The sequence below is a fragment of the Ziziphus jujuba genome, chromosome 4, assembly GCF_031755915.1.
Source record: "Ziziphus jujuba cultivar Dongzao chromosome 4, ASM3175591v1".
NCBI lineage: Eukaryota > Viridiplantae > Streptophyta > Magnoliopsida > Rosales > Rhamnaceae > Ziziphus > Ziziphus jujuba.
In genome coordinates this window covers 888808-912147 of record NC_083382.1, presented here as the reverse complement: position 1 = coordinate 912147, position 23340 = coordinate 888808, and the positions used below count along the sequence as shown (strand labels likewise).

The window sequence follows — 23340 nt, the reverse complement described above, 5'->3', positions numbered from 1 at the left end:
AAATATATTTAAAAAATTACAGAAATTAATGGAATTTATTTTTAAAAATAGAAATTATATTGAAATTTTAGGATTATATTATTTAATTAATTAATTCTAAAATTTACTATAAAATTACAAAAATATTGAATACATATTATATTTTCCTTAATCAGAAGTTCAATGTATTAGAAGTTCACTTCATATAACATTACAGTAGATTGGCAGACTGTTGGTAGAGTGTTCTATGAGAAAATACAAGTTAGCAAAATTTTAACCACAAGTTGTGAATTTTAGTCTATTTCATTGTTAAAGTGTGGACTACTTTGCAATATTCTTTGTTCCAAGATTAATTTCCAACTGCATTTGGTTATGAAAAGGATTTCCATTAAAGAAATTAAGAACCACCCATGGTTTCTAAAGAATCTGCCGACGGAGCTAACAGAGTTAGCACAAGGCATCTGTTACCACAGGGACAACCCAAGATTTTCTTCTCTTCAGAGTGTGGACAAGATGATGAAAATCGTAGGGGAGGCTACCCACCTTCGACATCTAGGCCTGTATATTTGGGCTGGGAGACAAAAAAGGATCAGGATGGCAATGAGGATGTAAAGGCAGATGTCAAAGAAGAAGACGAAGAGGACGAGTTTGAAAAGCGGGTGGGGGAGGTTCTTGCAAGTGGAGAATTCCAAATTAGTTAATTAGCATGATCCTTGTTCTAGTGATTAGGTAATTACAATTTTTTGCTTTATTAATGCTAATTATATAGTCTATATGTGTCTATGATGGGTAATATTGCTATAAGGTGTGAGAGTATATGTTGTAACTTGTACTGGTCAATTTTCATGCCATGTACTATTTGTCTCACAATGAATTCTATATGTATGTTTACAGATAGTTGTCCTTATCAAAAGCTATATTCATGTGTTGAAGTTATTTATTTCATTTTTTTTCTTTTTTCCAAATACTGCTAAAGGAAATTTACAACTTAATTTTTATGGAAAGAATTAATGTAACAAGGAAAAAGAGAACATGACCAACAATTCATGCAAAACAAGCTTTATTGCACCATAGGTAGAGTCAATCTCCAAAAAAACAAAAATTTTTTTTTTTAAGAAAAAAAGTATTTCTTTGTTTTCGATTTAATTGTTGATTAATTAGGGATCTAAATCATCAATGCGAATGTTTAATCTCCTAAGCCAAACAGAGTGCAAAATCATATGAAAAACATCATATCTCTTAGGAGGACTATTGACCACAAAATGCCTTTGAACTTGCTTCAGTCTCCTATGCAATCTCAAGTACTGCCTTTGAGAAATTCCCATCAAAATGTTCTTGATATTTGGGATGTCCTTCACTTTCACCATCACTGAAAACGACTTCCATTTCAAAACATCACTGAAAGGTGGCACATATCCATCAGAAATCAACACAGGAACACACTCAGCATAAATGGCTTCCACAATTCTAGGGCTCGCTACTTCATACCCACTTGGACATAAGCAGAACTTGCTCTTCTTCATCATGGTTTGGTAGGAAAGTCCTCTCGGAAGTTCCTCGTAGACTTGCAGATCTCTGTCTTTGTTCTTCCATTGCTGCAAAAGCAAGTACCTTATATAGCCATGAAGATGTCCGGCGAAGAATCCAAGAACGGTTCGAGTAGAAGGAGACGAACCTCCGATGGAGGGAGTTTCTCCGGTCAGGATGTTGATTTCTGGTAGGGATGCGTCTTTTGATGGATTGAATCCTTCGGATGTGTTTGCATTGCATAGAACCCTAATGGACTTGTGGTATAAATTAGGAACGAATGATGAGGTCCTTGGTCCCTGCAGTGTCAATATTATTGTACACAATTTTTTTGGTTAATATCAGAATATACGTGTATACCTCCATACATACATCCATATACAATGAGAAAGAGCTGATGGTGAGGCATAATGTATCCATGTTGGTTCCAGGAATATATGGTTACTTGATTCCCTATCTATCATTGGAAGAGTTTTCTAATATTTCACTATAACTATTAATAGATGTTTGCAACATATTTGCACATGTACATGTTATAATATTGATTTTTGAAAAATTGAAATTAATGAAATTCATGGGGTAGGAAATTAAGTGATTATATATATGGTTAATGAAGAAGGTAAATATACATTGGGGGTACCGTGAGTCAGTTGCAACTTGCAAGATTTTCTAAGATACCTAATAGGGACAAAATATAGAGGAATTAGAAAATAAATATAAAAATCTAAGAAAATATATATATGGATACAGCTATTGCGGAAATAATTATTTTGTTGTATTCTATGACTTTTCTTGCGGTAGTTTATGTTTGCGTTATAAAGAAATTCAGCTAAAATATAGTAACCTTAAATTGGAATATATAGTAAAAAGAAGGATAGCTTGTTTAACTACTCCTGAAGAAATAATCTGTTTTAGATATTTGAGGGACTCAAGTTAAGGGTGCATAACCAAAACATCTCCAAAAATTTATCCGGTTGAAGCATGAAGACAAATATGCTACATATATAAACTTATATATAGTTTAAATTCTTACTGTAACAAATATATATTCTCTCTCTCTACATATATAAACAAATCAAGCTCCCCAAAAAAATATAAAGACAAATTAAAATGGTAGTTTCTAAGTTTAGTAATCTAGGGTTGCACTGCATATAAAAAAAGACAAGGTGGATATTTAGCAATGCAATAGTTCCAAGCCTTATCCTTCAAAGATAGCAAGGTGTGTTGTGTCCAAAGCAATATAATAAAAGCAGCCAAACAAAGGCCAACTGCTACACGGAATCACATATATGTATATATATATATATATATATATATCGCTTAGGGAATTGGTTCCTAATTTCACATCCCAATCCCAAACCCAAACTGATTCGTCAATTTTACAGCCACACAAAATTGATGGATTGGGGTGGTCCAAAACAAAATGTAACGAATATATATCACACACGCAGACAAAAAGAGAACAGGAAATTCATCACAGCTAGAAACTCATGGGAAAATAATACTAATAATAAATTAAATTAAACATTTTGGAAGAAAAATATTGATTGATTACCCAATCGTGGCATGAGAGCATGAAATGGTCAGCACCAAGACTTCGATTCCAAAAAGGGTATTTGTTGGCAATCAAATTGATGTAGTCAGTGACAGAAACCTTAATCCCATTTAAATTTTGACGATCAGCAGCGTCATAGAGATAGGAAACCATCATGCTGACACTGAAAGGGAGGAAATAAAGGAGAGCCTCATTAGGGTCAGTTGTACGGAACACTTGATTCATCTCCATTTCATGAATAAAAGTTCCCTCTGAAGAGTAAATGCTTTTGCATGGACCGTTATGGAAAATTGGAAGCTCTCCTTCTTCATACACATATATCTTCAACAGCTTCTCCATCTCCAAGTAACTCCTATGGAAAGCCTTTGAGTTCCTGTAAATGGGTCCGCGAGGAATGTAATCTGGGTCATCGTCTGCATCGATTAATAAAGTTGTGCCTTTCGATGATGATATTGATGATGAGTTTCTAATTATTAGTTGTTGATAATTATCACCAGCTGCTGCTGCTGCTTCTCTTATGGAAGACCGGGCCTTAAGCAAACTCCTTTCGATTTTTTGCAATCTGGTGAGTACTGTTTTATTAGCAACACTTGCTCTTCCAGTTGTGCTACTTGATGAAATATTCCTGTCTTCCGTACTCTCCTCTTCACCATCTAATTTTGTGACCTATATTATATATATTCCAACACAAATATATCAGCAGTATTATAAACATCAAAATATTTATGGAAAACATTTATCGAATAATATATGTTAATTCATAAAATTTAAATATATATAAATAAATAAATAAATACAAACTGGTTAAATATTATCACATCATTAATAACATCATTTCGATAACTCTATTATTTGAAAATATATATATATATATATACACGTATGTATATATATCTATAGCATCAATTTGAGCTGTATGTATATTTGCTTGGTGTAAAAGAAGAAGAAGAAGAGGGATTAATTATATATTACAGTTGGAGATGGAGCAGGAGTTGGAGTTGGAGCTGGAGTTAGAGCTGATGAAAAGGGGGGAGGAGGTTGTTGATGAGCAGTAGCCACTTCATGATGAGAAGCTACAATATCAATAGTCTCATTAGATAAGCCATTAGCAGGTTGTACCTCTACCCAAGAATAAAAAGCTCTACTTATTGAAGAAGAAGAAGAAGGAAAGTTCCATGTAACAGTCCAAGAAGAAGAAGAAGAAGTAGAAGATCTTAGAACATTGGGATGTGTGAAGAAAAGGAGGAGAACAGCAAGTAAAGGAATAACATGGAAAACCAATAAAAAAGAAGATGAAGTAAAAAGCGACATGTTTGGAGGAGATCTCAGCTCTTAATCTCTCTCACTGTCTAATAGTACGACATATATATTCATCATATATCTTAATTTCTCTCCCACTTAACGTCCCACCGCACTCTGATGATATATAAAATATATAATCCCATCCACGCAAAAAAAAAAAAAAAAGAAGGAAAAAACTGAACGCATTAGCTTGCTAGTTGATCCATATGTGTGATGTTAGTTGGAACTTTCTTTATTCGCCACATGAATTTATTCCAAAATTCATGATTGTGACTTTTTCATCAGCTTGCTAGCGTGCTATTACCTCTTTCTTCTGTCCTTTACTCTTCTCTGTAAAGTGTAAAAGTTATTTTTTTTACTTTGTTTTTCAAATCATCGAACTCGGGCCAGTTTTTTACTTTGATCAACATGTGGTTTGTGTCTTGTGGAGAACTTTTCCATCTTCTTCTTTTTTATTTTTCTTTTTTATTATTATTATTATTATTATTATTATTATCCCATGTACAACAAAGATACAAATCCCAGCTCCTAGATTCCAAAACACAGATATAGTAAAATATTATTGATTGGGAAACTACAAAAAATATAGTAATATACTATCCAAAACAAATTAACAAATGACTTTTATATTACTTTTGTTCTTGTTAATATAAAACGTTGAAAGTAAAGGCTAATATTAAACCCTTTTTTTTAAGACAGATATAATATACATATATGTATATGTATATATATATATATATATATATATATAAATAACTAAGGAAGATATTTTACAAGCTACATAATACGACATGCAAAGTTTCATTATTTCCTCCAACATAAATCGACATTGCGACATTATATTATTATCATTATCATTATCATTGTTATTATTTTGGTAAAAGACATCCAAGATTATTGAATGCATTTAATTAATATTGATAAGTACACTGTGATCCTGGATAACATATACGGCAATATCTAAATTTGTATTGTTTCATATCTAATATAAAAATAAATAAAACTTGTGTTCTCTTCAGTTTTTTTTTTTTTTTTTTAAGGAAAATAAAAGTGTAAATTTTAGTGGTTTATAGTTCATTTTTGCTTGAAATAGTAGTTAAGACTTTTTACATAGCTATTAATTAAAAAAAAAAAAAAACTAACGACAAGTTTAAAGAAAAAAAGAAAAGCAGAAATATCAAAATAAAATTATTTGCATTTCCTTTGGTATGAAACAAAAAGAACCCTATAGATTAGTCTTTTAAGACTATATACATGTTTGTATAATCAATTTTGAAAAGATTTAATAATAAGGTTATTACTAAATGAGCAAATGACGCAACAATTTAATAGAGTTGGCCATTGGCCACTGGGTATTGGTATTCATTGTATTACTAAGGAAAGGTGCCAAGGATCTCTTCACCAGGTTAATTATTTCTAATCACATATTAAAATGGCAATCTATATAGTTCATTTGGAAAACCAAAATTTAGAATCCCTAGCATATTCCATTGCTACAAGATTAAATGGTCCAATTACCTGATGTTAACATTGCAATTTACGAAATTCAAGCTTGTAGGCACACCAACCCTTGTACTGGCTAGGAGAGGAATATGTTGTAATAGGAAGATAAGACCAGCAAACAAGAGCAGAGCTAAATAATCTTTCTCCTTAATTTTTACGGTTTTACACATATAAATATGGGGGGGCTTAAATGAATATTATTTATGACTTAAGGAACATATTTCTTACAACTCAATGAAATGAACTTTAACCAAAAGGGAGCAACTGTACATAATTACATGCTTTGTATGATTCAATCTTATTGACTACAATTTAATAGTAATGTACTAAAACTTTTCTTGATTGGCTTCCCCTTTTTTTGGGCCCCCAAATTATGTACCGAGCACAATAATAAAGCTCTTCCTATGTAGCTGAACAAATAATTTCACCGAATTTGCAGCAAAACCCAGCTTTTGCTTGCCTATGCCACAACATGTAAGGTTCAACGCTACCTTCGTGCTATCTTACATCTTACCAAGTGCAAAAATTAGTCACAGAAACCGCCAAATCAAGTCATTGCTTTATGGCACGCAGCTCCCAGTTACCCTCCCCATCAATAAGCCGCAATTCCTCAGAATGGAACGGTATTAGAGCAGGACGCTGAAAACATTTGCAAAACCAAAATATGCTCAAGAGGATTATCAGTTCAAAAAGCACTTCCAGTATTTGACAACAGATATAACACTAAGGTTTTGGTATCTCCAGAAGAAATTAACAACATGAAAGCAAATCAAATCTCTCATCTTAGCCAGATGTATTTCGAATTAAAAGACAAGAAATATCAGCAAATCTAATCTAATATGTAATGTAGTTACAGAACACTTACTTGTGAAGAGGTAACTACTGTAATGCCCAAGCTTTTTGCAAGCCTATAGAGATGTTCTTCAACATCTACACTTGTAGCACTGGCATTTGCAATAAAGATTAAAAACCAAGAGAAAATTAGATGACAGGAAAATTTTCTTTTGAGGTTAGGAAAAGAACGATAAAACCAGTTTGGAGTTTTCTCACATACTTGGTGCACTCGTCAAGGATGCCAAATTTAGGCTTGTGGAAAAATAAACGGGCCTTGAAAACCAACATCAAGTCAGATAATAAAAACTTCAATGAAAGCAAACATATAATATAACACTTTTGTTTAAACGATGGATATCTGACCATGCTGAAACATGAACTTTGCTTACCATGCCTAATCTCTGTTGTTCTCCAAGAGAAAGAGTGTCTTCCCAATTCAATTTAGCATCCCAACCACTTTCATCTCTTTCCAAAAGATAATTTAATCTAACTTTTTCCAGAATATCTTTCAAACGAATGTCCAGAACTTTTGTGGTGTCCGCAGATCTTTCACCTGTTTTGCCACAACTATCAGAATTTAGCAAAAATAGTGGCAGGAATTAACTAAATTTGCTTCAGTTTAAAAAGCTTCTAGAAAACAATTAGAAAACTTAAACGGTTTCAACTGTCCATTTTGCCAAACTTCTTGGAAGCAGCTGATTATTTAAGTTGTCAGAAAAGCTCATGAGATGGACTTGATATCAGAGTAGATACTGATGGAGACGGCTCAGATACCACTAACTTGGAACTCTTAAAGCAACCTCAAGCCAAAGTGAGTTCCACCTGGGATTGAGTCTTGTACCAACCTTAAACAAGCTGTTTGCATTGATTGGCGCCCAAATATTTAAGCTAAAAGCAGTGAAAGCCTCCTCAAAAGATTGCCAATATGCTGCACAAAGTTAGGAAGCTTGGCAAAGTCCGACTCCAATATGCAACTGTACCAAGTGAGAGACCATAAATTTTCTCTTGGAAGATGTCTGCTTTTTCCTAACATGCACTTGGTCTCACCTAGGTTCTTATTTCCTTCCAGTTGTGTTGGCATAGAAGCCTTACAAGGTGAAATGTGATTACAAATACTACTCCAAGAGTTTAGGTTGGAGAAATATATATCTAAGGTTTTGGGTATTCAAAACACAACCATCATAAAAGACAACCCATATTTTTAAATAAATTCACTTCTTGATCAACAGTGGTTGTATAAAGGAGGAAAAATTTAGCAGCATATAAAGATTTAACAAGTGATGACTTATTAAGGTATTTCTATTTGAAAAAGAATTTACCTTCTCCAGAGAGCTTCAGTGCCTTTAACTCGGCTTCCTTACGAGAAAGGGGATATATAATTTGATCTCTAAGGCTTCCCAAACATGTATAAGGTCGTTGAGGAACATAGAAGACACCGCAACCTGGTCCGACCTCATCACTAACATTTTGGGATGGTTTAGTGAGTCTTCCACTCATGATTGGCCAAAGACCTCTAAGAACTCTGAAGACAGAACTTTTTCCACTCCCATTTGGACCTTTAACAAATGCATACTCATGAGATATTACATTTGCATAAGACGAAAAACTAGCAATATCAACAAAAATAAAAAAATGTACAATGCACTAACCAGTAACAAGCAGGCTTTTCCCAGGAGCTATATCACAGGTCAATCTCTTAGCCAACATTTTCTGAGCTGGGGTAACAATATCAACCTCAGAGAAGGTAATGGCATCTTCAGAATAAATATCTCTATTTTCAGATGTTGACCAAGTATCAGTAACAGAACCCCCTGTAGACGCAAAAACTTTGTTCAATGCATGAATGAATTTCTAATAACCCAACAGAAAAGTAACCAAGCAAAATCTATTCCAATAGGTCAATCAACAAATTAATGAAGTGAGCACACATACACATATATAAACTAGTCCATTCTTAAGTTTTCACTGAAAATATAGGTTCAAAAAAATAAAATTGTCATTTGAAAATTCATAAATTACTTGTAACGAATTTATTTGGTTCATTATAGTACCACTTTTTGCATCCCAATTTAAATAATAAACCTGCTAAAAGAATTCTGGAAGGAAAAAATGAAATTTACAAATGCCAAACCATATCATACATAAGTATAGTGAAAATTCTTAACATCAATAGGAAGTTGTTGAATTTGTAAAATGATTGCGAAGGAACATTGAAAGATATACCAGACTGTGCAGCATCCAATAGTTCTTCAAGCTCAAAAATTCGATTGATTCCACCAGAGAGTTCAACAAACTTCCGATGCAATTCAAGAATATCGCCGAAAGCTAAAAAGCTCTGAGATACAACAGATGCTAAGAACCGCAAAGCATGTGCAAGCTCACCTAGAATACACAGTATGTAAGATAAGAAAGAGACAGATTATGGTAATTGCATCTCAAACAATAGTCAGATTAGTCTAACCTAGAGTGGATACCAAGGCTCTGTCTCCTTTATGCTCAATAGCATATAACAAGCTCAATCCCCAAGTCACATTATGTGGAAGTTGCTTTGTTATAAAATCATCCAGTATACCAAACAACCATTTTTTCTTCAAAAGGGACAAGGAATGATCAAGAAGCTCCCTGAATTTTGACTCAACCATCTGCTTAATAAGAAAAGCATATAAATAAAAGATCTAGATTAATGAAAATACCATCCATCAGTGCATCATATACATGTTACATTGCAAAACTGAACCATGATTTTAAGTTATCTAGTTAGACCAACATGTATGTTTTATGCGTTCATGTATTGATAGCTATATAAAGGGATGCAGTGGGAGCTTAATACATGACTAATGATTATACATGGATACAAGAGTTCATTTTCCATTCACTCAGTTAATTATGTAAACGTCAAAGTAAAATTCCAAGATAAAGACAGCGAATAATTAAGCAAGGAATTAACATATCCTAGATTATAGACATGTTGCAACTTCATCGATTGGAAGGAGATCCTACAATTTAGTGTAGCCAAATTCATAAGAGTATAACTTTTCTAAAAACACAAAAATGGCTTTCATTCTGCTATGATTATGAGAAATATGAAACAAAAATGAGTTACTTTTTAATTTTTTATGACAAAGTGCAATCCTTTGTCCATGTCCTAAAAATCAAAACCTAATAAAGAAGCAAAATCAATATCAAGAAACCAGACACGCAATTCGGCAGTCCCTAACATCAAATAAAAACATGTGCAGTTGAGGTAGCTTACAGCTTTTTCTCGAGCACCACCCCCAAAGAAAGCAACAGATTCAGCATGAGTACGCAGTCTTTCATGCATGAACCTAATTCATGCAAGATGTCAAAAGAAAGGATAAAATTTACAGCAGTATAGCTCAGCATTAGAAATATAGGAATCAGAAACTAAAATACACTTACCTGAAGGTTCCTTCAAGCTGTTGCTCTTGACTTGCCAGATCGCCAAATTCTGGGGTAACAACCCTAAGTAAACCCAGCCCCAGTAACATATATGCATACAATATAGCAACTCCCCTCTGACCCGTTAACAGCTTCATTCTCCAGGTGAACCTTAAAAATAGAAGCAGCATTCAAGAGTAAGATTCAGAAAGAAAATCACAAAAAACAGCTAGCCATGCCTAAGAACCTCAAATCAAGGTGGTGCACATGTTGACCAAAATAAACAAATTACTCACCATATAATATCCACAGTTGGCTTTACCATTCCAGTCACCAGTCCTGACAAGTCAGTGGTTAACTTCTCCAGATCATGAGTTAATCTCTGATCAGCATCAATGTTTCTGCTCGTCATGTTGAAGATCTACAAAGAAACACGGTTATATGAATTTGAAACAATTCTAAACAAAACATCCAACAGGGAAATAAGACGATCGGGAAAAAGAGTGATGTTAGTGTAAGAAATAAAATCTTAAAAAAAAAAAAAAAAAACAAAACCTCAATTTATATATGCAACATATAATTTTATGCAAAAGTTTAAAAGTAATATTTAGTAAAGTTACTGAATTCAATCTAGATAAGGAAAAGCTAAATGAACTAATTGAACACCTCTAATATGGATACCTTGTAAAATGCATTCTTTCTCAAATAGTTTTTCAGCAAATGTTGTGTCAACCGAATCCTCCATCCAAGAGCCAGCCTAGCTGTCAAGTGCCTGAAAAAGAATCGCATTATATACTTGACAATTGGAAGTAATTCCATGCACAAAGGTTAAGCATAACTGCAAAACTTGTCGATCGGTTAATAACATGGTAATTGCCCCTGCCAGTACCGGAAGTGATAATAAAAGTGGGAATGCTGTCACTAGAACAGACCACACAAATAGGGGTGATCTATGCATGGTAATTCCAGGTCCATGCATGTTGGAGATAGTTGTTATAAAATTGATAGAACCTAAAATGGATGAAACGCCAGATAGATGAAGACTAAAAATTGCTAAATCAACAGCTCCTCCAGAATGGCTGGTAATACTACTTAAGGGCGGATAGACCACTCTATGATGCCAAGCACCGACTCAGAAGAAAAGCTATTGCTGAAAGATGAGTGATAAATAGCATAGCAAGTTTCTCAAACAAGGGCTAACAACGAAAGATAGAAATGCACCACATAGGAGTGCTAGTGATAAAGTATCCTACATTCCCATTAGACAGGTCCTGTCCTTAATGGGTTATATTATTTCTTTAGCCAAAAGCAGAGAAAACACAGATAAATTCACCCAACAATTTGCTTTCTTCCCAAATTACTATGCCAACCAAAAAAAACTCCACATTTATGCCCATCAAGACCCACAAAGCCACAAGCAAGCAAAAAAATGAACCACACTATTATTAAGGCATAAAACAAAGTTCAGCAAAGGATCCACCATTTCAGCTGCGGCGTCACACACCATAGGATTTTTTCTTAAGGGCCATACCTGCATTAAAATTATCCACCATTTTGATGTTCAGTTGTCCAAACAAATACTTTGATACGAACATGCCCAACCCAACATATTGTTTGTTCATTTAGTTGCTTTTTCATTTTTAAAATATGGATTTCTAATAGAAATTCTTTTGCTGAGAAAGAAATGTCACAAGAAAGAAATGTCACACTTATAATACATAACAAATTGAGCAATCTTGGACAAATATAATCTTCTCACTTTGAAGGTACTATTTTCATCATCCAAACTTCTACCCACCATTCAACAATCAAAATAACCTCAACAAAGTAACCGTCATGATAAGCTTCTACCCACCATTCAACAATCAAAATAACCTCAACAAAGTAACCATCATGATAAGCTAAGTAAGAAACATGCAAGGTCACTATGAACTGTGAACTTTTAATAAGTTCGAATCCTGCTGAAGATCAAATTACCTTAAAGAAGGAGCAACAAAAGATGATGCAGCACTCTGAAGAACACTAACACCAATTAAATGAATAAAGGATGCCTTATCCTGCTCCAGAACATATTTCACAGTGGTTCCTGTATAAACTCATACCTTTCAATTAACAGCATTATCTCATGTAATGGGAAGCTCAGAAAAGGAAAAGAAAAGTACCGTTTAATGAGGCAATACGATCTGAAATCCATGTTCTTGATACAACAAGAAAAGCAACTGCAAGAAGTTGTGCACCTTGTTTATCAAGTACTGTGGGAACCTGAAAGCAAGCAATTCAAAGGTTAATAAAAGATATTACTAAACTTTCTTGGATGATCATGATTCATGACAAGGCAACCACTAGAAGATATCTTAGTGAATATTAACGACGACACATAAAATACAAAATTCCATACAATCAAAGAAAACAACCATTCGCCAAACCGGTAAATTAAAAATAAAAATAAAAATAAAAAAAAGGGAGGAAAACGACAAAGTAACAAGTACATGGCCAATAATTTCACAAACGTATTTAAGGTCATAAGCGATAGGCTAGATGAATAGCATGATGGCCATATGGCTGTTAAGCTGATGAAGATTTGGGCGAGTACAGTATTCAAAGAAGACCTACTTTTAATCTTTTATTTCGGAGAGTAGAGATGTTTTTTCCTATTAAGTGAAGCTGCAACACTCGTTATATGTATGCTTAATGCTTATGCCATGGTTGGTTCCACCTATTATGCTAGATTAATTTGGAATTTCTTTACTTGTGATGCGAGACCAACAAGCACACAGGCAACATCATTGATGTTTAATGAACGTTGAGCTATCTATTAACTTTATGTTAGACTTATGGCTACATTACTCTAGCAATATTGTCGGTGCCGTTGGAGCAGCGAGTATTATTCTCTCCTTAGTACATTATGCTTTATTTTTGCCTTTTCCTCATTAATTTTTAAGAGTTCAGATTTTTTAACTAAAAGACTGATATTCCATTTAATTAGGGTTTTCCTATAGACAACTAAATATTGTGTAGTTCTCTAACAAGCAGCAAGATTTGGTCAACTGAATAAACTCTTCTTCCTAAATGGCTATATGCAAGGTGGTTTGCTACCGAACTCCTTACCCTAAATTAAGGATGGAATAGTAGACTTGGATGCATACCCCTGCATTTCAAATATACCAAACCAAAACTTGGAAAAATGGGCAGGTCATCAATCAGGAAAAATCTATCAGTCTGAAATCAAAGTAAAAATTTTAAAAAAAAAAAAAAAAAGGGAAAGCAAAAAACCATCCATTCGCCACTGTGATGGCAATTGGAGCATGACAATATTGCAGAGCATGAAACAATAATAAATAAATAAAATCGAAAGAAGTACCAAATTAAAGAGACTCACCAGTACTTTGAACATGGCAGCTACTCTCAGAGGCAATGCCCTTGGAGTCCCATGGAGTTGTGGAAAAAGTGGCAAGGGACCAGCAAGATCAACAGAGGGCGAAACTGCTATCACATCAGCAATGTAAGATTGTGACTTTGAATTTGAGAATGCAGAGTCCTGAAAATAAATTTGTAACACAAATTGCATCAAATCTATATACTCTGATGATCTGGAGAAAAAAAATATATATTTACTGAATCTAACAAACCGATGAGATATAAATTTTAAAAAATTTTATACCTTTCTATTCAAGGCAAATGCTCGTTTAACAGTCATAGCATCACTCTTGCGATCTGTCTCAGAAGCCTTCATTGTATCTATTCCTGCTTCATCAAGGACTGAAGAATCCTCCCTGAAAATATCATAGAAGTCTAATAAACAAACATATGTAAAATCTTCAAAAAAAAACACACGGTACAAATTAACCAAATGAGTGTCCCAACCTTTTATAATGAACACTCCAGCCTCCTTCACCATCCAATGATAGGACCACATCATGAAATGCAACTAGCGCCGGACGATGTGAAATGGTAATGCATGAAGTTCCCATTGCTCTAACTTTAGCACAAAAACGTTCCTCCATATCAGTTGTAACAGCACTTGTGCACTCATCAAGAATTGCAAATTTAGGTCTGTGATAGAATAGTCTGGCCATGCCCAATCTTTGTTGCTCACCCAGTGATAGTTCCTCACCCCAGTTTATCTCTTTTTCAGGTGGATAGCGGTCCAATAGATACTCAAGATCAACCTTGAATACACAATGCAAATATTACATCAAAGAAAGCAACTACAACATCACTAGAACAATAAATTTACTGATATGTGTACTCAGAAGACTAGATAGAGATCCCCCCCACCCCAAAAAACACCCAAAAAAATAAAATATTAGAGAAAATGATGAAATACAAATTTACATTTCGCAATAGCTCCACCATTCCATCACGTGTGAGTGGTTCAATCTCTTGATCTGCAGTGTGAGGATAAATTAACTGATCTCGCAGTGTTCCTACAGCTGTGTATGGTCTTTGAGGCACATAGAAAATCTCCTTGTTAAGATCAGTACCAACACCAGGTTTTACAATATGGCCAGATACTAGCGGCCAGAGACCTCCAAGGACTCGAAAAAGTGAGCTCTTCCCACTACCATTTGGACCTTAAAAACGAGTTAATATAATTTCCACATGTCAGAACAAAATTATAAGTTGACCTAGTATCTGACAAATACAACATAGACATAGACAACATAACCAGTAACCTTTTGACAAGCAATATACTATCAACAACAAAAAGAGAATTTTGCTTCTGCTCTTGTAATCTAATTCTATCCGAGCAAAAGAACATCAAATTTCACTCAACTAAGCTTTTTACCACAATAGCATCAAAAACTATCACTGAAAACAAAAGAAAAAACCAAGGGTTGTGATCTAATAAAATCAAAGACAACCACTGATTTTCCAGCAATAAGCTTCCAGTAGGAAATATCATACCCAATTAATAATTTTGCAACAACAATAGAAATAATGGTCCAGAACATCCACAAAAAACCAGCTGTAAACCAGAATTAATCTTATAAAGTCAGATTTCTTATTCATGAGAAAAACGAAAGTACAATTTTATGGGATACAAAATTTCTTTTTCTTTTCCTGACAAAAATTTTAATAAAAATGAGAAAAATACCCAGCTTTGAACAATGTCCAACAGCAAACAGAAAATAACAAAATAAAGAGAATAAAGCAATACCAGGTCAATCCTTACAACCAAAACGAATCTCTTAGATCTAAAAGGGCTACCTGTAATCAGAAGATTAGATCCTGTTTCAACTCTAAGTGTCAAATTATCCACCAAGACATTACCAGTTGGAGTAACGACCTGGAAGATACCATTATCATTAGAAAACTGAAGTGAGAAAAAATCCCATCAACATGTAGTTATATGACAAATTTTACACATACCTTGACACCTGCGAATTCAATGTAACTAGCTTCGCTAAAGCAATTCCTATTTGCATCTGTTTGCAAAGAAGATTTATCGTTAACACTTAGCTCTCTTGATATGGCCATTAACTCATGAATGCGATCTGCATAACCACTGAAAACAAAGTAAACAAGTGAGAAATATCAAAATTAATCAGTCATATACATGCTGAATAGCACAAAAATAGCCCTCTATCATGGACATACTTTTTAGCTACCATAAAGAGTAAAGAGAAAAGGACAAAAGGAATTAGGAAATTCCTGTTTCTTTCTTTTTCAAAACATATTAGATGGGTCAAATAATACCTGAGACGATTGAGTCTCCTTGCACTTATAGAAAGAGTTCCAAGCGATTGAAATAATGAAATTATGACACTAGTATGATATCTCAGATTGCTTAACATCTCTGCACGTCCTAAAGTTGAAGTGTCAGGTCTCAGATTGCCAGAAAAGAAGGGTTCAATAATCAATATTACAGCAACTGTAGCACCAAGATACTTCAATAAGAAGTCCTGAATCATGCCAAACCACCAATGGTCATGAAGCACAACTCTCAAATGCCTAATTAGCGTCTTAAACTTCTGCTGAATATGAGATTCTTCTCTGCTTTCTCCACCATAAAATGCTATGCTTTCTGCATGGGTCCTTAACCGTGAATGCAGCTGCCTATACTCTCCTTCCAATTGTTGTTCTTTGGACATTAGTTTGCCGAAAGCAGGAGAGAAGTTTCTTATCATCGCCCCTGCTCCAACTACATACGCCTAAAAAGTAATATAACATGTTAAGGTGGCAATCCATGAAATGCAATAATCACTATGTTAAGCTGTACAACCTGTCAGGAAGTGTTTGGAAAGACAGCTTTAACAAAGAAAATAAGAAGGCCTATATAGCCATGAAAAACAAATGCAGCCAAAATAGAAAGGTGATTACCAATATCCAAAAGACATATTTTGGACTAGCATAAGAGCACAGACGCCATGTATAAAGCAGACCATCAGTGACTGCTATTAAATCATCCTGTACAATTTCACTCAACTCTGAACAGAATCGCGGTACATCACTTGCAATTCGTTGTTCAGGATTTGTTATCCGCCCATCGACATGTGATATTTTGTAATATGCCATGTTCTGAACAAAAACAAGAATTATCATACAAAACTAAGACCTCATCCCCACAATCAGGCAAAATATTATATAAAATCACTGCAACCTGTCACTAAAAACTACATTTCTTTCTGTGTCTGGTTTTAAAAGCCAGCATATTTTCAATTCAACAATAGCTTGTATATGCAAGTCCCCCATATTTTAACAAGTAAAATGCATGTCCTTCTACAAAAGAAAAGTACCACTCCATAATTTTTTGATAAAAAGAGAAATCCATAAATTTTTATTTTGAAAATTCCAGTAGAGCTATTGACGATTACTACATATGCAAAATATCCAAAAGAGAAAACAAGATCTTCGCAACTAGCATTGGAAGGACACCAACAACACTTATAAAAAGAATCTAGAGTGAGTTATCGAGGCAAAAGTCTAAGTACTTAAAATGACAGAGCTAAGATATTGTACCAGACACTTCTAAAATCTGATCAAGACTTTGAAATAACAAAACAGCGTTCAAAGCTGTTCAGGTAGCCATATTCTCAATTTTCAATCCATGAAAATCATCTAACCTAGTCACACTTCTGAATTGCCAATGAGAAAACATAAAAAAGCATCAGTAGAGCAGCCGTTCAGAAACGAATAAGCTAATGAAAGAAAACATGGGCCGTAATTTGGTGTACCTAATGGTTTCTCATTCTTGATGAATTTTTTTTAAGTCAATACTTTTTAGAATTTGATTTCAAAGCTCACATGCATGATTACAATTTGTCTATCTTTAACAAGGTTTTTATTGGTATTCATAAAATAAGGTACCTTAATAAAGACATTAAATATGGGAGAACATACTCAACATCTAAAAATATCATTGCAAGGAATATACGGAAACTAACATCGGAAAAGAAAGAAAAAGTTGACGATACATAAGAGGAAATTGGAATAATGATAAGTGTATCAGAAAACTATAATGTGATTACCTCAAAATAATGAGAATGGATAAGTTTTGTCAGAATCTTTCTGAACCGCAGACTTAAGGTTCCCGTTATATACTTTGAAGTAGAATGCATGGATGAAAGAAGAAAGCATAACAAAATATTTTCAGAAATCAGCCGAAAAAATAATGGCACACGTCGAAGAAATGCAGCACGAAATAGAAATCCTTGCACTTTTGCTAATCTGTTGCTCAAAGCAGTTCGCAATACCTGCAAACAATATAAGCATACATCAGCACTGAGAACCATTGGCACTGACGTTTGATTAGATGCTGCAGAATGATTCATTGCCTGTATGCCTAAAGATGCAGAGTGGCAACCATAATTTCACAATAAGTTCAAATAATTAACTTTTTGCCTCTAATGGAGAAATGGTTTTAGTTTTTATTTTGCAAATCTAAGACTAGTTTAAAAGTAAAGATTAATGTGAGTACAAAATGAGAAAAGGAGATGAAAATTGGCAAGAAAGGGCAAAAGAAATTTTTGGAGTAGCTTGGGCTTTCACAACAATTGAAATTATTCATGAGCTTCATTTTAGAAGAAAATTATATAAGAATAGTCTTAGGATTAGGCTTCTGGGCTCATTTCAAGCTACATTTTAAGCTAAAAAAACCCAATTTGGCATAGCTATAAGTTATTTAAAACAAAAAGCATTGTTGGGCTATGAAAAGAGTCAACTGCCATGTATTCAGAATTATTCATTAAAAGATGCATAATTAGTCTCGAAATAGAATAATCTAGTTAAATTACAAAACAGATTTCACTAAGCAAAATTTATAATCTGGATTTACAAGCAATACCAAACTAGGCCTAGGAAAAAAGGGATCTGGGCTTATGCTTTTGGGTTCACTTTAAACTAGTTAATTAAAAAATAAATGGACTATCTTTATGATTAAAACATCAGGATATAAAGTCATTAATAATAAGCAATTATAACTAACTACAATATATTAGCTTACCACTATTCCTAATAAAGATAGAAGGTCCCTTGCACCCATCTTGCCCATGTGAGATAAGAGAATTGCTGCAAGGACTTTAAGCGACTTCAATCCTCCCCTTTTATCTGGAGTCTTCTTTCGTTTACCATCATTTATTAACTGCTCTGTATCTCCTTCATTATTGTTAAGGCCATTATATTGACCGAAAGAATCATGTTTTTTATAGTTAAATCGTGACTTCACATATGCAGCTGACCCACCAGCAACTAAAACACCTGTTGCAAGTATCAAAGCTTTCCTGTATGGCATTGATCATAATTTAGCCAAGTCACCACTAAAAGAAATGTTGAATGGAAGGTCAATGGAAGAGAAAACGATCATAAATAGTGCTTGAGGATTTCACATCCTCTTTTTCCTATGTACATCTTTTCAACAATAAAGTACAGTTCAATCTTAACAAACCAAATCACCATATTTACAATGCATATATGTGTCTGCTTATGTACATGTATGAAAGGAAGAAAATCATAGCAGGCAACCAAATTCAAAAAATGTATTGATATGGTAACATATATATATTATGAATTCTTCAATCACATAATAGAATACCTACAAGAATTTCTAGAGAGACAAAAAAACAATAGAAGGAGAATATGCACTTAAAACAAAATTTTCAGGAGACATATATCCTTCTATTGCTACTTACGATGAATTTCTGTTTGAAATAATGAAATTAAAAACATCATTATGGGTATCTTCAGCAACATAATTCAAGTATCTTATTATTTTACAAATTGGAAGAATGTGGCGTAATATGGATTTTTTTATTATTAAATTACTTTTAGCTTTATTTTGTTTGTTCATGAAGGTCATTTTTTTCTCCCCCAAATCTTGTTATTCACTTTTCACATTTCATAAAGTAACTATTTCATCAAAAAATGTATCAATCTATAAAGGACTGACTACAAGCAGAATTGCACTGCTTCTTGACTTACATGTATTGGGGGGGGGGGGGGGGGGGGGGGGGGGGGAATCCAAATGAAGACAGAAACAAAAGCAAGTACATGAACAGTTAAAGAACGCATGTTCCTACCTCCTTGAAGCAACAAAGCTTCGACCATGTTCCGTTAATTGCAAAAGTTGCAGAGAAGGCATGATGGACAATTAACCCTTCCCTACCAACAAGAAGTTAGAAAATGGATGGCTGCTCTTAACTTATCATTCACAAAATGATAAACCCCCTGCATAAATAATGAGAATTACAATATCTTAGCTTGAAGTAGGTGATTGCCAAATACTGACATCAGCAGCATAGCAACAAAAATTAAAGATCGATAAAGGAACTATTAGTATAGATATTAGAATTATCAAGTTCCAACTTTATAGAGCACAAATATACATCCCAAGCAGGTCATAGGTAACCCATAATGAAAACCAAGATGAAATCAAGTATTTTACTCAATCTTTCAACTGCTAAAACATTTTAAGATTCATCTTTACTTTCCTTTCCTTGGGTCCTGACTCCTGCCTTACATTGTACCATAATACATAAAACCCCGCCAACTACCAAAAACAAAAAAAATAAAAAATAAAATAAAATAAAAGGAAACAAAAAAATACAAAGAGAGAGAGAGAGAGAGAGATTAAAGGAAAGATAAGCTAATAGCCAGACAATAAAACTGAATAGCAAAAATCTATTGAAATTTCCGGGGGACAAAGTTCTTTAATTGGTTCTTTGGTTGTTTGGTTCTTGATAATGAGAGTATAAAATTATATCAAACATATGTATTTTATTAAGAAAAAGCTGCAATCTTTTTATATTATAATATAAGTATAAACACCAAAAAGAAATATAGAATCTAACACACAACTGTTCCTCCACTGGTAATCAGACATTACACCCAAAGAAAACCCAAATAAATTCCCATTGTTGAGTTCTAGAGTTCCAATCCCTCCATATGCACCACACAACATGTAAGTAATCACCCAACCCTTTGCTGCAATGTCTAACAAAGCCACCCTGTGACATTATAACAAGCTTGGCAACCAACTTGAAAGAGAAAAGCAAACCTATCTTACAAAAAATAATGCAATAAGAGAGCTACTTCCTTATTATACTTGAACACACCAATCTGTAACATACTGTGCCTTCTGAGCTAATCAACCATACCAAACTTTTGGCCCATGGCATTCAGAAACTGCCATGTGAACCAACTAGGCAACGCATAAGCTACATGAAAAGAACAAGAATAGAGCTCCCCAACAAGCAATACTTTACATAGTCTACAGAGACAATATAACATGGAAAGATCCAAAATTGCAGACAATATAAAAGGTGTGAGGAACTTTACACATAGAAGACATTAAATGACAGCAACATCATAACTGCAGCTCTCAAAGTACAAAACACCTTCCAATTGACAATATTGTCAACCACACTCCATTATGCATCATTCCACAAGAAAACATAGTTTTAGGAAACTGAAGATTCTAACTAATGATCAATGTTCCATGGCATATTTGTTCATTCACAAGAACAGTACTTGGCATTGATCATGCAAACATTTCTGCAAAATTATTTAAGAGAGTTGACAATATACAGAGACAAAATGCAACAACCCCACAGACTTACAAATGACACAATAAACATATTTAGATTTCATTACCTACCAATTTGTTTTCAAGCTACAAGGATTGATAGAAATAGAAAAGAGTTGATAGTAAAAAATACGTGGTGAAAACTGAAAACAAGCAAAGAAAGTATGTGTATCGCTGCTAAATTGAACACAAGAACACCTAGGTATATTAACCAGCCAGGATTACTTAAGACCCCTTGCCCTAACTAAATAGCTCTTCATTGTTTCAAAACTGTATGAAGATGGCAAAAGGACTACAACTATCATCATGTTTCAGAGCATATACAGTACAGGTTTCCTATTTGAAGAACACCCAATAGCACCAAGCAATAACTTTCAACTTTATGCCTCATTTGAATTCAGTTTTCAAATCGCTACCTTACTTTTAAAAATTACAGATAGTTGCTTTTTTTCAAGTATTGGCTTGTCTGAAATAAACATGTCCAACTTGATATTCTGTGTATAAACGTCAAAGTACCTTTATATGCCAACAAATGAGAATAAGTTTTTTGTATTGCAATCAGGCAGTAACTTAAAACTTAAGATAGAATGAGACATTTAGTTGCAACTTTCCTCCTCTTTTCCCTCATGCTTCACTCACAACACTTTTCACCAATGTTACTACAAATGTGATCGTCTACATTTTCCCACTCAAACTCTTAAAACTTCATTTTTTGTCTTCTTTTAATTTTCTAGTGCCACGCTGTTCAGCCGTTTATTCAAAAATTCCTATAAGAAAAATAAAAATTGTCTTTATCTTTAACAGCATTCATTAAAGATGTTAACAGAAAGTTTACAACTTGGCAACTCTTCGTGCGCTACATTGGGTTACCTCGACATTTTAGCTACCCACTCTTTTGGAACATCTACCAAACTCTTGTCATTTATGAGAGTGAACTTCCCGACTAACCAAAAATGAGATGGGTGCGTAATGCAATACAGAACCATTCATAAACTGTACCCAACCAGTCAATTTCATGATAGAATGCATTAGATTATGATGTTTTATGAAATTTTAAAAAGTAGCATTCATTCAGCATCAAAATTTCACCATGAAACCTTTCCATTATTAAAAGAAAAAAGAAGGAAGAAGTTTTGTCCTTTAATCCCCTTACACATTTTTCCAGGAGCGTACAATCAGTAACAGCATCAAAAATTAATGGAATTCAAACCACATCTACAGTATGAGGCACAAATTTCCAGATAAAAAGAGAGATTTTTTGACATATAATTGGCGCTTCACTATTATACAACCCAAAAAGTTGGCATCTTTATGACATAAACATCCAAACACACAATCAGAATTCACAACGAATGAGAGAAAGAAAGAAAGCTAGTACAATTCACAGATACCGCGCAACTAATAATAAAAAAATCGCTGCTTTTCTAGCTCCTCTCTATTTTACCACTGAATTGAATCACAATCATCAAAACCCATCACCGCAAAACAAAAAAGCAAAAAGAAAGTGGTACCTAGAACTGAAGAATTCCAGAGCAAAAGAAGAAGAATGAGCCCTAGATTCCGTCTTGTTTTTGCAGCGTCGAATCAGTTTTGACTATCGAATATTGGAACGAGAGAGATAGAAGAAAATACGTTAGTGACGACGAGAGCATAAGGGATAAAGCAAAAAAGCTTTTTTTCCGAAAAGAAAATCCAAAATCCAAAATCCCAATTACAATCCAATCCCAGTCGGAAATAAGCCAAAGAAGCTAGAGGTGATTGCAAAACCTGACGCAATAAATGATAGGCAAAGAAAATTTGGCAGAAATAGACAGTGTATGTAGAGGTATGGGAATTGTTGGAGGAAGAAAGAAAAATAAGAAATAGAAGTCGCTTGTTATAGCAACGGTTTCATCATGACGCGTTTGATGTGCGTGCGTGCACTCCAAAACTAAACCCCTCCCAAGCCTCAGCCTCAGCCTCAGCCCAATCCAAGTTCCCACTCAATACCAAAACCAACTCCTTGGGATGTGCAGCTTTGCTGTTTGTGTGATTCACTCTCTCTGGATTTTGTCAGAGTCAAAGTCTTTCCTTTTTTGCCACCCTTGGATTTTTGGAGGTCCAATACTAATACAACCATGTGGGGACCAGCACCGCGCCCATTCTACTGCTTATCTTTCATCCTTCTTGCAAGGTGTTTGTGTTTTAATCATTCACCAAAAGTGTGTTTGTATTTTAG

The 23340-nt window shown here is 34.1% G+C and overlaps 2 protein-coding genes across 2 annotated transcripts; both read right to left on the bottom strand.

Moving 5' to 3' along the window:
• Window positions 1–1012: 1012 nt before the first annotated feature.
• On the bottom strand, window positions 1013–4761 carry LOC107415797 (probable glycosyltransferase At5g03795). Its single transcript, XM_016024189.4, has 3 exons — window positions 4034–4761; window positions 3062–3727; window positions 1013–1805 (listed from the first exon to the last, which is right to left on the bottom strand). Exons 1-3 carry the CDS (start codon window positions 4370–4372, stop codon window positions 1137–1139), a joined length of 1674 nt encoding a protein of 557 aa, XP_015879675.3. The 5' UTR covers window positions 4373–4761; the 3' UTR covers window positions 1013–1136.
• Window positions 4762–5993: 1232 nt separating this feature from the next.
• LOC107415789 (ABC transporter D family member 1) lies at window positions 5994–23188 on the bottom strand. Its single transcript, XM_016024181.4, has 26 exons — window positions 22634–23188; window positions 19618–19765; window positions 18546–18822; window positions 17572–17796; window positions 16424–16621; window positions 15800–16254; window positions 15473–15608; window positions 15311–15389; window positions 14435–14673; window positions 13964–14268; window positions 13761–13872; window positions 13479–13637; window positions 12262–12361; window positions 12077–12185; window positions 10781–10871; window positions 10396–10520; window positions 10121–10270; window positions 9954–10026; window positions 9162–9342; window positions 8924–9082; window positions 8350–8511; window positions 8020–8256; window positions 7090–7253; window positions 6921–6973; window positions 6732–6810; window positions 5994–6505 (listed from the first exon to the last, which is right to left on the bottom strand). The coding sequence occupies exons 2-26, from the start codon at window positions 19677–19679 to the stop codon at window positions 6419–6421; spliced, it is 4017 nt and encodes a 1338-aa protein (XP_015879667.3). The 5' UTR covers window positions 19680–19765; window positions 22634–23188; the 3' UTR covers window positions 5994–6418.
• Between the last annotated feature and the right edge of the window lie 152 nt (window positions 23189–23340).